The 13,849-nt window shown below is 40.4% G+C and overlaps 1 protein-coding gene across 1 annotated transcript; it reads left to right on the forward strand.

Moving 5' to 3' along the window:
* The first annotated feature begins 70 nt into the window (after window positions 1–70).
* Window positions 71–13,235, forward strand: LOC144025320 (polycomb protein suz12-B-like). Its single transcript, XM_077531176.1, has 16 exons — window positions 71–1,003; window positions 1,434–1,480; window positions 1,569–1,633; window positions 3,045–3,113; window positions 3,704–3,753; window positions 3,826–3,911; window positions 5,145–5,397; window positions 7,345–7,447; window positions 7,880–7,988; window positions 8,073–8,256; window positions 8,344–8,438; window positions 9,383–9,526; window positions 9,608–9,765; window positions 10,757–10,955; window positions 11,069–11,148; window positions 11,239–13,235. The coding sequence occupies exons 1-16, from the start codon at window positions 838–840 to the stop codon at window positions 11,549–11,551; spliced, it is 2,121 nt and encodes a 706-aa protein (XP_077387302.1). The 5' UTR covers window positions 71–837; the 3' UTR covers window positions 11,552–13,235.
* Window positions 13,236–13,849: the final 614 nt, after the last annotated feature.

Genomic DNA, 13,849 nt, shown 5'->3' on the forward strand with positions numbered 1-13,849 from the left:
GCGGGATCTTTCAATGTGTATAAAAATTGAACGCGTCCTTGCCAGCTTTGGTGGTGATGGTTAAGGTTTTGTCATTATGGCCGGAAAAAGGGAACTGAGTTATCGGTCGCTAAAATAAAAGTAATGAGTTGACTAAATGAAAGCACAAATAATCATTGTAATTAGATTTGTAGAAATAAATTAATATTCATGTTTTTACTTTTTTTACGTTGAAATAAACAGTTTGTTAGTATGAAATAACAATATAGCGTGTTGATCGCAATTATTACTATTGTTTTGAAAACACTAACCGGATAACATTTATTTTTTTGCTCTGAATTGCGATGCTGAGACAAAAAAAAAAAAAAAAAAACCTCAACTTGGCAAAAGGCGCTCAATCACGGTATTAAAGAAATTGTGGACTTAAACCTCACCCAGTGTGCATTAAATGCGCGCGCGCGTCTCTGTTTTAATTTATTGTTGATTTTTCTATGGCGAGGGCGGAGAGTTCCTTCGTGCTCGCTAGCCGGGCTAAGGAAGTTAGCTGACGAGCTGCGGCGTTGGGTGACTCTCGTCTCTTGCATTTGGAGCCTCTCAGCCGTCCTTTTTAACTCCACCGCGCCAGACTGCCTCTCTGGGGTCTCGCTTGGACATGTAAAAAATAATAATAATAATAATAATAAGAAGAAGGATTAAAAGCCCCCCAGCTGTCTTTAATTGTCCGCATCTCATCTGCAGCTTTTTCCACCAGACGCCGCTACTATTTCTTCCTTTCTTTTTTGACAAAGAAAACAGGCAAGTTTCTTTCTTTCCTGACTTGACAAGCAGAAGCCGAAAAAGGTCCCCTGGTTCCAGCAGATGGCTCCACACAGGCACGGCCCCTCGGCTGGAAGCCACCCGGTGACTTCTGGTGGCGGAGGGGCGAGGGCGAATGGACTGTACTCACCGTCCTGCGCCGACACGAAGAAGCCCAACACGCAGCTCGTCCAAGCCGACCACGAGTTGTTCCTGCAGGCCTTCGAGAGTGAGCTTCAACGTCATAAGTTGCTTAATTCATTCAACGTTTGTTGTGTGTTTGAAATGGTACATTAATTACATAAATTGAGGAGGTACTTATCGTGCTTCACTCACCTAAGCTCTACTTTGGACTATTTTTCCACCTCCAGTCTTCCACCAATCATATCTTGTTTTACAATCATTTATTTTTGTAACATGTCATCAAGCTGTGTTGTTTCTATTGATATCACCAAAAATATTTAACCAGTTTTAAAACGTGAAAAAAAGAAAAAAGAATTAAGTACTACTGCATAATATTCCAGCCAAAATGAAAATCTCATTAGTTAGAAAGTAGCGGTATTAAATTTCAAGAAAATGTTGCTGGTTATAGACACTAAATGTTTGTTTGTTTTTTTTTGTTTTTTTTTGTTTTGTTTTTTTTGGGGCGGGGTCTCCAGAACCGACCCAAATCTACAGGTTCCTCCGCACCAGGAACTTGATCGCTGTAAGTTTCCATGACACATGTTTTTAATTTCAAAATTTGTTGATATTGAATTACTCTAACAATATCCTTCTTTCCTTTCCAATTTTAGCCCATATTCCTGCACAGGACTCTCACCTACATGTCACACAGGAACTCGAGGAAGAATGGCAAGAGGTAACGACACCAAAAAACAAAAATTGTTTTAGTGGTTGTTTTCCTTTTTGCTTGACTGAAAATCAAATGTTTTTTTTTTGTGGTTTTTTTTGTCTTTGCTTTTATCACATGCTCATCTGGACTCATTATTTTGCCGCACGGTCTGAGTGTTCATCCTCTGGCAATTGAGCTCAGTCGTTCAGTTTGATATATGTATCATCTTCTTTGTCAGGCGGCAGCGGTTCACTTTCACTTCCTGCCTCATGCAATTAGTTGCCAATGAAAGTGCAAACTACAGGCACAAAACTGAAGTGTTTTCTCACTCGTGCTATACAAGTGCTTCACACTGGGTCTGCACAGGTGTTTTCGCTTAACTCCACAGGCCGCCTTTGCTTCGCGAACTCATCAACCAGTTAAGTGTTTCAAAATAATACCATGTATGTGAGCCTCAGGAGGCAGCTGCACAATATAAAACACTAATAGCCTCTTAAGAAATTTACAACTGATGGTCAAATGTGTGAAACTGTGCATGCATTTTTCTCTGTGTCAAAATAGTATGTGGCCAGCACTCATTATATTTCACACTGTAATGTGACCTTCTAAAGCACAAGTTGTCATCACGTTTTGTCACCTCATAAGTCATTTTTCAAAATAACCACCAAAAACACACATGGGTCAGTATTTTAAATGCTTACTATATAACATCCTGTCAGAGCGCTTTATTAAGGAGTTACAAATGAAGCATTTGCCAATTGAAGCAAATAAATGAGACAAAAAGCAGAAATTTCACTTAAACTTACAAATGACCTGATTTTACCGTTTGCAAGATACGAACCGTAGATCAGTCACTTTTATTTATTAATTTATTTATGAACACAAATTTGAAATAGTAACATAACACTAGAAATTGTAGCGGACTCAATTCAACTTGCTTCACAACAATTAACAGTTTGAAAGTGAACAAATCTTCAAAGAAGAGCCTTTCACTTGTTAAATTCAAGTCCCAGTTGAGGTTTACAACTAAATATAAAGCAACAAGAATACATAATGAAAAATATATACACAACTTTGCCATGGGAATGTCCCTGAGCTTAATGCTAACAAGCAACGCAAATAGCTGTAAGCAGGCTAATGAATAGTATTGGTGTTGCAGTGTTCATTCATGTGCTGAACCGTTTTTTTCTGACTGCGGGCGCGTCTTTGGTAGCCGATACCAATCAGCTGAAAATCATGTGATCATTCAGTTCAGTCAATTTCAGACGCGTCTCTCGATGTGTTTTCTTTGACTGGCTGAGTGCGACCAGTCAAGAATTACTGCATTATCGCTTTTCCACAGTGTTATTAATACAAAAGATGTCTTGGTGACAACAAGGCGCACATTAGTGGAGATCTCCAAATGTTGTTGTTGCTAACGTATCGTTTGTTTGCCCAGGAAAAGCTCCAAGGTGGATGACCTGCTCTTCCGAGTGGAAAAGATGCAAGGAGACCAAGAGACACATGGGTAAGAAGAGACCTCCGCCAAGGCCCAACCATGTTGGCTTGGTCTGATGACATCATGAGAGGACACAGTGTGTCTGTTCTGTTGCGGCTCCATTTGCTGGCTCTGGTTGGTCACTGCACTAATTGGCCGCGATACAAGTCCACTATAACTCACTGTTTGATACAGTATAAATACACACTTAAAAAAATAGTTAAATGATGATACAATATTAGTTTAAAAATGGGTTTTTGTATTAAATAATTGGTTCATTTATTATAAAGAAATTGTAAATACATTGGTGCCAGTGTGATGTGAGTTGAATTTGAGTGATAACTCAAAATACTTGTATTTCAAAGTTTATTTCCTCATTGAAATGAGTATTGTTGTATTGTTTGTCTACATGTGTTGATGCATGGTTTGTGTTCAGATATCTGTTGCTCAACACCACCACTTACTGTAGATGCTGTTTGTTAGCCTATCTTTGGCATTTTCCATTATGTGTTAGCATTAAGGTAGCGGACTTACTGTAAGTGTTTTTTTATGTGCAATATTGAATTCCCTTGACTTGTTTGAATGCAAATATACCCAATTTAATGTGGTTTTCTCATCAGCTTGGCGCCCAATCTGCAGCTCACCTTCACTGGCTTCTTCCACAAATCGGGTAAGTTTGCATCCCATTTGTTCTCGTTCGAGCCAGCTCACTGGTTGACTTGTTGCTTTTTGTTGTCGTCAGGGCAACCGTCTCAGGATTGTGAGAATGAGCAGAACTCCGTGTCTCTCGAAGTCTTTCTGGTTAAAGTCTGTCACAAGAGGAGGAAGGTGAGGTGGGATGATGTCATCAAATAATCAAGTTTTTTTTCCTTTCATTCCTATTTGAGCCACTGAGCACCAGAGTGGGCTTAATTGTTTTTATTTTGCAGGAGAGCAATCTCAGATTTTATGACTTCAATAAAATCTGGGGGATTGATATAGAAATGTTTGCATAATCTGGGTTTATTATTATTATTATTATTATTTTTGTATTATTATTATTAGTATTATTATTTATTTTTATTTTTTTACAGAGATTGTTGTTTTCCTCAGACTTTGGCATTTGACCATACATGATTTTGGACTTGACTCATTTTGGATGTTGATATTCAGTCATTTTGCTTGCACCTTTACCCTTAACTGAGGGACAGTCATGTCAGCCTCTTCAGTTTCATAGGTTGGACCCCATTCAGTATCATTTAGGTTGCCTGAAAGACAAGGAACTAATGGTATTAGGAAAATAAGTTTAGAGCAATAATGGTCCAAACCTCAATAGAATCTGTTGGTGTGTCACAAAAAAATAATAAATGACATTCTCGTAAACTCCCAAACTGAAGCCCAACTTACTTTGATTCTTCTCTCACTCTCTAAACCTGACTTTTGGGAATGTTTTTGTGCAATGAGTGTGGCCATATTGGAAATCGGAGTTGTTCCGGTGCTAATTGCTGAGTGCCATGAAGAGCTTCCTGGTTTGTCAAATCTGGAGCCAAACCTTCATTTAGATCAGTATTCATCTGAAGAATATGCAAAGTCTCTATTCATTTGAATTGTGTGCTTTGGAATTTTGTCAAATATCCAAAGCATACGTTATCGTTTGTCATGCTTCATACATTTTTCTTTTTTAATGAAACATCACCAAATAATGCCAAAGTTAACACACCTGTGCTCTATTCACACCTGATATCTTGTAACACAAATGAGTCACATGTCATCAGAGAGAAGAAATGATTAACTGGGCCCAATTGTGACATTTTCATTTAGGGGTGTACTCACTTTTGTTGCCAGTGTTATGGGTCTTAATGGTTGTGTGCTAAGTTCTCCCTAGAACAGTAAAAATATACTATTAATCATGCTGTGTACGGAGTATTTTACGTTGTAGCAAAGTCATCTCTCAAGTGTTGTCCCATGAAAAGAAGGTACTCACTATTGTGAGAAACTAAAGCAAACACCATCTATGTTTAAGTTTGACTAAGCCTGAATCAGTCAAGCTTGAATACCATGAGTGTGGGCTTTCTTTTCCAGGATGTGAGCTGTCCGGTCAAGCAGGTTCCAGCCGGGAAGAAGCAAGTTCCACTCAACCCAGACTTGACCTCTGCTGGTGGTCCAGGACATTCCGGAAGCTTTCCGTACCTGCTGGTCCCGAGCAGCGAGTTTGAAGCCAGAAACTCACACCTAGTCAAGTCCTACTCGCTGCTTTTCAGAGTGTCGCGGCCCGGATATGACCACGGGCTGCCCCTCAATGGACTTGCAAATGGAGAGGCGTGCCACCACAGAGGTCAGCACAAAAACATCATTCATATGGACTACAAAAAAAAAAAAAGTCACAAAAACCTCATTTTACATTACCCAAACACACACACACACCCTAAAAATCTAATTTTTAAATGATTTCTTTCACAAAGAATGCTATTCAAATCGTCATGGCATGGCTCAGTGGAAGAGTGGTCATTAGGTGGTAAGGTTGTCGGTTCGATCCTCAGCCCTTGTGACTATGTCAAGTGTCCTTGAGCAAGACACTGAACCCCGATTTGCTCCCAGTGGACCTGGTAGCAGCTGACCACTGGTGGATTTGTGTGTGAATGTGAGGCATTGCATCATATGGTGTAGATAAAAGCGTGATATAAAAAGCAGTCCACATACGAAGTCAGTGTTTTTACAAGTTACATTTTTTTAAGCATTGTTTTTTCTTAAAATTTGACTTCTAGCTTTTTTTTTCCACACGCACGCACACACACACAAAATTAATGATTTCTTTCACAAAAATACTATTCAAATTAGTGTTTTGCAAAAATCAGATTTTGAGTTGTCTTTATAGTAGTAGTCCCCCCCCCCCCACACACACACACAAATATATTTTCTGACAAAACATTTTTCCAACAGAAAGAAGGAAAGAAGTTTTCCAATGTTTTTTTTTCTAGAAAAATCGTATTCCTGATTATAATTGATTTTTTTTTTCACAGAAATCCAATCTATTTTTTCCCCACAAATATGTGATTGTAAGTTTTTTTTTTGTTTTTTTTTTAACTAAAATTTGGTTTCTAATTTTTTAAATTTATTTATTTTACAAATATCAATTATTTATCTTTTACACAAAATACAATTTTAATCTTTCACAATAAATATGATTTAAAAAAAAAATCCTCCAAAAATATTTCATAATTTAATAGACATTTCCACAATATTTTTTTCCAGCAAAAATCCCATTCCCGATTTCAAATCAAATGAAATTTGTTCCACAACAATCCCATTTCTAATTCTATCCCATTTTTGTCCTACAAATCCAAATTCTGATTTTAATTGATGTTTTTCCCCATCCATTGTGCACAAAAAGTGAGTAAGAAGTCGTGTTAATTTGAATTTTTAAATTTAGTCTTAGTTTTTAGTCCAATTTCAGTCACACTTGTTAGTTTTTATCATAGTTAACCTCATCTCATTTTTATTTAGTCCATTTTTAATCGACTATAAATCGAGCATTTTAGTTTTTATTTTAGTCCAAGAAAACGTAAATTTATTTGTCTAGTTGTAGTCAACAAAAACTGAACGTTTTAGTCAGAGCAACCATTTTTACCCCTATATAATTTTTTTTTTGTCAGCAGATTTATTGAACCTTTTAAAACACTAAAACTAAAACTACTCTAAAACTATTTCACATCCCATGTTCTCATCTTTTTTGATGAAAAACAACTTAACACACAATTACAGTATATCAACAAGTGGCTCCATGCTATAGGCTAGTAAGTTATACAGCATTAGTTAGCAGTCACGTTATTATTGTTGGAACGTTATAGCCGTTGGATTAATGTTAAATTATAACTATAATTTACATTTGTTTTAATAACCTTTCACCATGAATCCACCTCCTCTGTCCCATGTGTTTGTGCTGTGTCACATGACAGTGTCACAGACGTGACAGATTAGCAGAGACAAGATCTTACAAAATCATGTCATTTTCGTCTCGTATTTGTTCATGGACTAAAATGTCCATAGACTTTAGTCCAATTTTTATTAAGTGAAGTACATTTTTGTCTCATCTTCAATAGTCGACGAAAATGCATACTGATATAGCCCCAGTTATTGTTTATTAACGAGGGTTTTAGTCTAGTCTAGTCTAGTTTTAGTCCGGTGAATAATTTGTGTTGACGAAATTATATTTGTTTAGTTTTTGTTGACGAAATTAACACGATGTGCCCACAAGATGTTCGAAATGATTTTCCCACTCCAGAGTTGTCTGAGGAAATGATGGACAAGAAGAGGCGGAGCGCCCCCGTCAGGGAGGATGGAGAAAGCACGCTGGTGGCGCAGATGATGGTCTTTGATAAAAGCAGGTGATGCACAAACACATGGAATGTCCATCCATCCATTTTCTTGACCGCTTATTCCTCACAAGGGTCGCGGGGGGTGGGCAGTAGGCGGGGTACACCCTGGACTGGTTGCCAGCCAATCGCAGGGCACACAAAGACGAACAACCATCCACACTCACAAGCACACCTAGGGACAATTCGGAGCACCCAAATTAACCTGCCATGCATGTCTTTGGAATGTGGGAGGAGACTGGAGTACCCGTCCCGGAGAAGACCCACACGGGCACGGGGAGAACATGAAAAACTCCACCTAGAAAGGCCGGAGCCTGGACTTGAACCCGAGTCCTCAGAACTGGGAGGCGGACGTGCTAACTATTTAGCCCACATGTGCCGCCCACATGGAATGTATTATACATAAATATATCAATATAATGAATGTATTTTGTGCGTTTCCAGACGTCTGCAGCTGCTAGACGGCGACTATGAAGTTTCAATGCAGGAATTCACACAGCTGTGTCCGCTCAACAACCTGACGGCAACATGGGAGACAATACTGGACACAAAGGTAAAGGAGTTTTTTTGTACATGTTGTGTGGGTGGGATTGTCAGAAAATTAGTGTTGTTGTGTCGTGTGTGCGTGCGTGTGCAGCACATTCCTCCGTTGGAGGCATTCTGTGACGGCCCGACTCTTCACTTCACTCTGCGTTGGACCAGTGACGTCTGCGACGATTCCACAGCACCCGTCACCAAACCTCTGGCAACGCGCAACTCTGACGCCAACCGGGAGAGCAAAGTAGCCAACACGTTGAGGAACACTGCACATGCCACGCAGGGTGAGGCCCTCAGGACATTAACAAGATGATCATGTGAGTAGGCTGTATAAGCTTCTGGACTTACTGGCGCCATGTACTTGCACGTAGCTGTGAAAGAAACCATCAACCCAGACAAAATCCAAACCAGAACCAGAGAACATGTCCCAGCAGAACCTCGACCCAAACTACGCATCTTCTACCAGGTAAAGTACAAATATAACATCTTATATCAAGTCAATGACTAGTCGTAAAATACCTTGGACCAGGTAAAGTACAACTAAAATGTTGCCTTCTACGAGGTAATCAATGAGTCATCTTATACTCCTACCAGATAAAGGACTAATAAACTACATCTTCTACAGATTAAACAGCACTAAACTAGTAATCACTTTCTACTGGGTAAACTGCAGTACTAGAAAATCTTGCCTTAAGTTCTACCTAGTAAAATACCAATAAATGTCAGTTTCAACAAGGTGAACTACAACTACAATTCATCTTCTACCATCTAAATATGTTATTAAACCACCTAAGAAATCACCCTCTATGAAAACTTCGCTTTTTTATAAGGTAAACTGCCAATCAACTTCAACCAGGTACTGTAAACTACAAATAAAAGTACATCTTATACCAGGCCAATTATGCTTAACTTGTACACTTGTACCGTCTATTGGGTAGAGAACTAGTAAATATCATCTTTTATAAAGATGATTTATTATTATTATTATTATTATTGCTACTATCAGGTTAACAGCAAGTAAACTTCACTTTTACCTATGAACTACTCGTAAACTTTACTTTCTACCAGGTACTAATTAAAAACTTCATCTTCATACTTGTAAACTTCATCTTCTACCAGATAAACCACAAGTAAAGGTACTGGTACATTTACTAGCATGTAAACTAGTGGTAAAGGACTCACAAATGTCATCCTCTACAGAACTAGGAAAACTGATAGTAAACTTCATCCCCAAAGATTAATGGGTAAGCTAGGAGTAAACTTACCTACCACATAATAAAACTACTAATCAAAGTCATCTTCTATCAGTAGCCTTCACCTCCTACCAGGTCAACTACAGTACATGTCAACCACTAGTCATGTTCTACCAGCTAAACTTGACTTTCTACCTTGTGTGTGTCTTGCCTGTAGTTCCAGTACAACAACAACAGTCGGCAGCAGACTGAGGCCAGAGACGACCTTCACTGTCCTTGGTGCACACTCAACTGCAGGAAGCTGTACAGTCTGATCAAACACCTCAAACTGTCTCACTCGCGCTTCGTCTTCAACTACGTGGTCGGTGGACGCCGCACCCCCAATAAACAAACCACCTGATGCAAGTGTGGCTAACCGCTGGTCAATGTTGCTGCTGCGCAGCCTCACCCCAAGGGAGCCAAGATCGAGGTGTCCGTCAATGAGAGCCACGACTTCTCGCACGCCGGGAATCCTCAGGAAGTCCACGGCCAGCCGGGATTCGCCTTCAGCCGCAACGGACCCGTCAAGAGGGCGGCCGTCACTCGCGTCCTGGTCTGCAGGTACTCCGGTTACATGATGGAGAAATAACTTATTGTTTTGGTCGTAGCGAACAATCGATGTGAGTTTGAAGCTTCATTTATAGACAAAAGTAGTGTTTTGACACCATCTTGTCGCATCTGTTGGCAATTATGGTTCAGTATGAACTGGGGCCTAACAATTGACAATTAGGAATTTTTTATTTTTTTTTGACTGATGCTGATTCCAGTATTTGACAGAATAACATTCAGATAACCACTTCATCCACTTTATCGGCTGAATAAATATAAATAAAACACAGAAATGTCACGGCTTTTGCCACTTTAAAGGAACAGCGACATAAAAAATTAACTTTTTGGAGCTTTTAGCCATGTTACACAATTGCTATGCCAAAGTGCAATGACAATTGGCTGTCTTAAAATCATATAAAGGTTCTGGCTGACACTTGTGTAAAGTACAAGTAAAACTTTTGCACTGTTGAACCTAAATGAACGAATAGTATAGCGTTAGTGTGCTCGCTCTGTAAGCAGCAAGTCCCCGGTTCAAAACCAGCCCAGCGTTTTTTTTGTGTTTTTTTTTCCTCCTTCTTTCCTCTCTCTTCTATCTCCTCCGCCACAATTTCTTGCGGCAAGGAGCAGTTTTGTTTCAAATGTTTAATGAAGAATTGGCTTGCGTCAAGTTGCGTGGCATACTTAGAGTGCTCAAATGCAGAGCTCCAACAACAGACTGCAGTTGACTCGCCGGGGGGGGGGCGCGGCAATCACACGGGGAGAGGCGGGGTTTTACTGAGCCGGGCATTTTACTTCCGTGTTACAAAACGAACCAGCAAAACACCTAATATTTCATAAAAAAATAAATAAAATACATCGCCATTGTGTCAAAGGTAAGATTTAATTATTATATGCCTATATATACCGTTGTGTAATCCCTTTAAAAAAAAAAAATCAAAATACAAAATGTATGTCTCTTCAAGCCCTTCCCTCTGAACTTGTAAAATGTCTGATGTGGGTGCAGGCCCAAGCGCAGCAAGCCGAGTCTGTCCGAGTTCTTGGAGTGCGAGGACGGCGAGCACGAGCGTCTTAGGTCGTACGTTGGCGGACACAACAGACTGTACTTCAGGAGCGACAGCTGCGTGCCCAGACCGCCGCAGGAGATGGACGTGGACAGCGAGGATGAGAGGGACCCCGACTGGCTCAAGGAGAAGACCATCAAGGTCGCTACGATGCCGACATGATGCACATTTATCAGCAATCATGCTGGATGTTGTTTGAATGAACCATTCTCTTTTATTCTTCTGTGTGGATGGTGTTTCTTGCACACCCGCAGCAAATCGAAGACTTCACGGACGTGAATGAGGGCGAAAAGGAGGTCATGAAGCTGTGGAACCTTCACGTCATGAAACATGGGTTTGTCCCCAAATTAACGTTAGCCTACTATGCTCGCCGCCGTCTCACGCTCACGACATTAACATTGCCCCCCCCACCCCCACCCCCCAGCTTCATCGCCGACCACCAGATGAATGAGGCGTGCCTGCTCTTCACCGAGCTGCACTGCGATCACCTGGTCCAGCAGAATCTGCGCCGCAACTTCCTGCTGCACCTGGTCAGCATGCACGACTTCAACCTGGTCACCACCAAAACCATCGACCGGGCCATTGCCCGACTCCAGGCGGCAGTGCACAAGGGCAAACACCTGCAGGAGGAAGACGAGGAGGAGGAATGGGAGACGGCGATGGAGTCTCAAATGGACACAGACCAGGAGCCGTCAGAGTCTGAAGACGCCTGCAGATGGCAGGAGAGTCGGAACTGAGTTTTAACCCGGCCAATGGCGGGACCCTAACTGAACTTTCTGTTTGGAGGCTACGTGGCGATTTTGGCCATCAAGACTTAGAAATTGTAGCTTGCAGCGACACCAGAACAGCCTTGTTTTCCAGTTTATCCTAAATCTGACTTTTTGTTGGGAGGGCAACCAGAAACCCCAAACTCGACTTTGTTTGGAACCTTTGGCCTAACATTTTGGACTCCAAAATGATTCTGGATCAAGAAGACACCAGAACAGTTGTTTTCATGTTTGTTATCACAGAACTTGAGGACTTTGTCCATGTTAGCAGAAACTCCAAAATGAACTTTCGGGTTTTAAACCTTCAATCCAGTTTTGGGAACTTTCAGGTCTTGAGACAAAAAAATTCTGAATCACAGAGATATCAGAATCTTGTGTGTTTTTTCATCTGTCACCCTAAAACTTAAGCAAATGTTCCATGTTGTGAGTGCAGGGTGATGAGAAACCCCACACTTTTTTTTTGGAAGAGTTAAGACAACTTTTAGCACTCAAAGATTGATTCTGGATCTAGGAGAGACCAGATCATCACGTTTCCTGCTTTCCTGAATCCTTGTCCAAGTTACGAGAATCTCCAAACTGAACTCAGGGTTTGGAGCTTTCAGTCTAAACTTTGTGACTTTGAGGATTTCAAGAGTGAAGAATTATGGATCCCAGAAATTCTGATTTGTTTTTTTCCATATCCTGAGACTGATTCTGGATCAGTAAGACCCCAAAACTTCATGTTATTCTGTTTATCCCAAGACTTGAAGACTTTGTTCACATTCCTCAACAACAACGGTAGAGTGACCAAGGCGAAACCAAGACTTCTCTTCTTCTCAAGGCTTGGGGACCTTGTCCCAGGTCCTGGTTGACCAATGATGGTGGACTGACCACCACGCTTTTTGGTTGGAGTATTAAACACTTATTTTTTATTTTATTTTTTTTTAAACCTAATTCTGGTTCAAGGAGACACCAGGACATTGTTTATTTTCTTGATGCACAATAATATCCAGACATTGTGCATCTTCCTGGCAGCAGGGAGACCAGAAACCCTTGCAAAACTATACTTTTTTTTTTTTTTTTTTTTAAGGAGACACCTGAACATGTTTTTCTGTTTATCTCTAAACAAACGATTTTGTTCATATTCCTAATGATGAGTGTTAACTGACCATTGACCGTAAGACAAATAGGAACCTTCAAAGCAACACAAAGTGGACTTTTTGTTTGAACCATTCAGCCACATTTTGGATTATTGGAATGTTAAGATCAAAGAATTCTTGATCAAATTTCCAGGTTTGTTATCCAAAAACCGTAGGACTTTTTTCAAGACCTGAAACACTTGGACCCACCAAAGAGAACTGCAGGTTCCGTTTGGGTCTAATCTGGGTTGACTCAAACATGATGGGAAAGATGATATCAGAGATCATATTCTTCCTGCCAAGCTTCTCAAAATGTCTTGTTTAACGGTGCTTCATTTTTTTTCCTTGCTAAGATCTGATTCACAATCTGTTTTGCTCCCGCTGAGCCAATGTTGCCTTTAAACTTTCACATCAGATCTTTAGTTTGAGTGATCATCAGAAAATGAAAGTCCAAAAATCAATTGTGAAGCCAGCACTGAGCACAAGTGCCTTAATGTTGCATTATCAAGAACATTTATTATATTTGTTTTCTCCTGCCCCCTGGCTGGTCCCATCATTCATTTTCATGGTGAGAAGAACAAAAACAGGCACTTGAGGGGCCTATTCACTAAAGGTTTGCGTCGCCTTTGCACGCCGCTAACTGGTAAAAATGGAGCTATCGAGGAGCGCCTAATTCCCTAAACGCGCGCAGATGGGGAAATCTGTCACTAAGTGCACTGATAACCAGATTGCGTCACGGTGTGCCGGTGTTATTTGCACGTATGTAAATTAGCTAATTTGCATACATTTGACGCAAAATATGCCCAACTCAGTGCAAATGAGACTTATTGATATACAGCGTCTAATTCACTAACGTCAGCGCAAATAGCAGCCACATGTAGTTTGCGTGGTGCAAATAACATTTATGGAAAGCATATATAAACCTGCCGCAACCTCGATCCCGGCATCATGACAGCAGTGCTTGCCATTTGCGGCACAACATGCACGGCAGAGAGGAGCGAGAGAGAGATTTTCTATGTTTGTTTAGGACACATAACGTAACCCGGGCTGATCGGCAATGGCGGGGAGGCATTTTACAATCATTTTTACGTTGCATACTGTCGGCCCACACATAACTTTAAAAAAACAATTGCACCAATAATTTGTACTT

This window comes from Festucalex cinctus, chromosome 1, assembly GCF_051991245.1.
Source record: "Festucalex cinctus isolate MCC-2025b chromosome 1, RoL_Fcin_1.0, whole genome shotgun sequence".
Taxonomy (NCBI): Eukaryota; Metazoa; Chordata; class Actinopteri; order Syngnathiformes; family Syngnathidae; genus Festucalex; species Festucalex cinctus.

Bases quoted from the DNA above. Each gene is read 5' to 3' on its own strand.
- LOC144025320 (XM_077531176.1), top strand. From the start codon at position 838: ATGGCTCCACACAGGCACGGCCCCTCGGCTGGAAGCCACCCGGTGACT. The intron at 3,754-3,825 runs GTAAGTTTGCAT...TGTTGTCGTCAG, and splicing joins TGGCTTCTTCCACAAATCGG to GGCAACCGTCTCAGGATTGT. The intron at 11,149-11,238 runs GTTTGTCCCCAA...CCCACCCCCCAG, and splicing joins CTTCACGTCATGAAACATGG to CTTCATCGCCGACCACCAGA.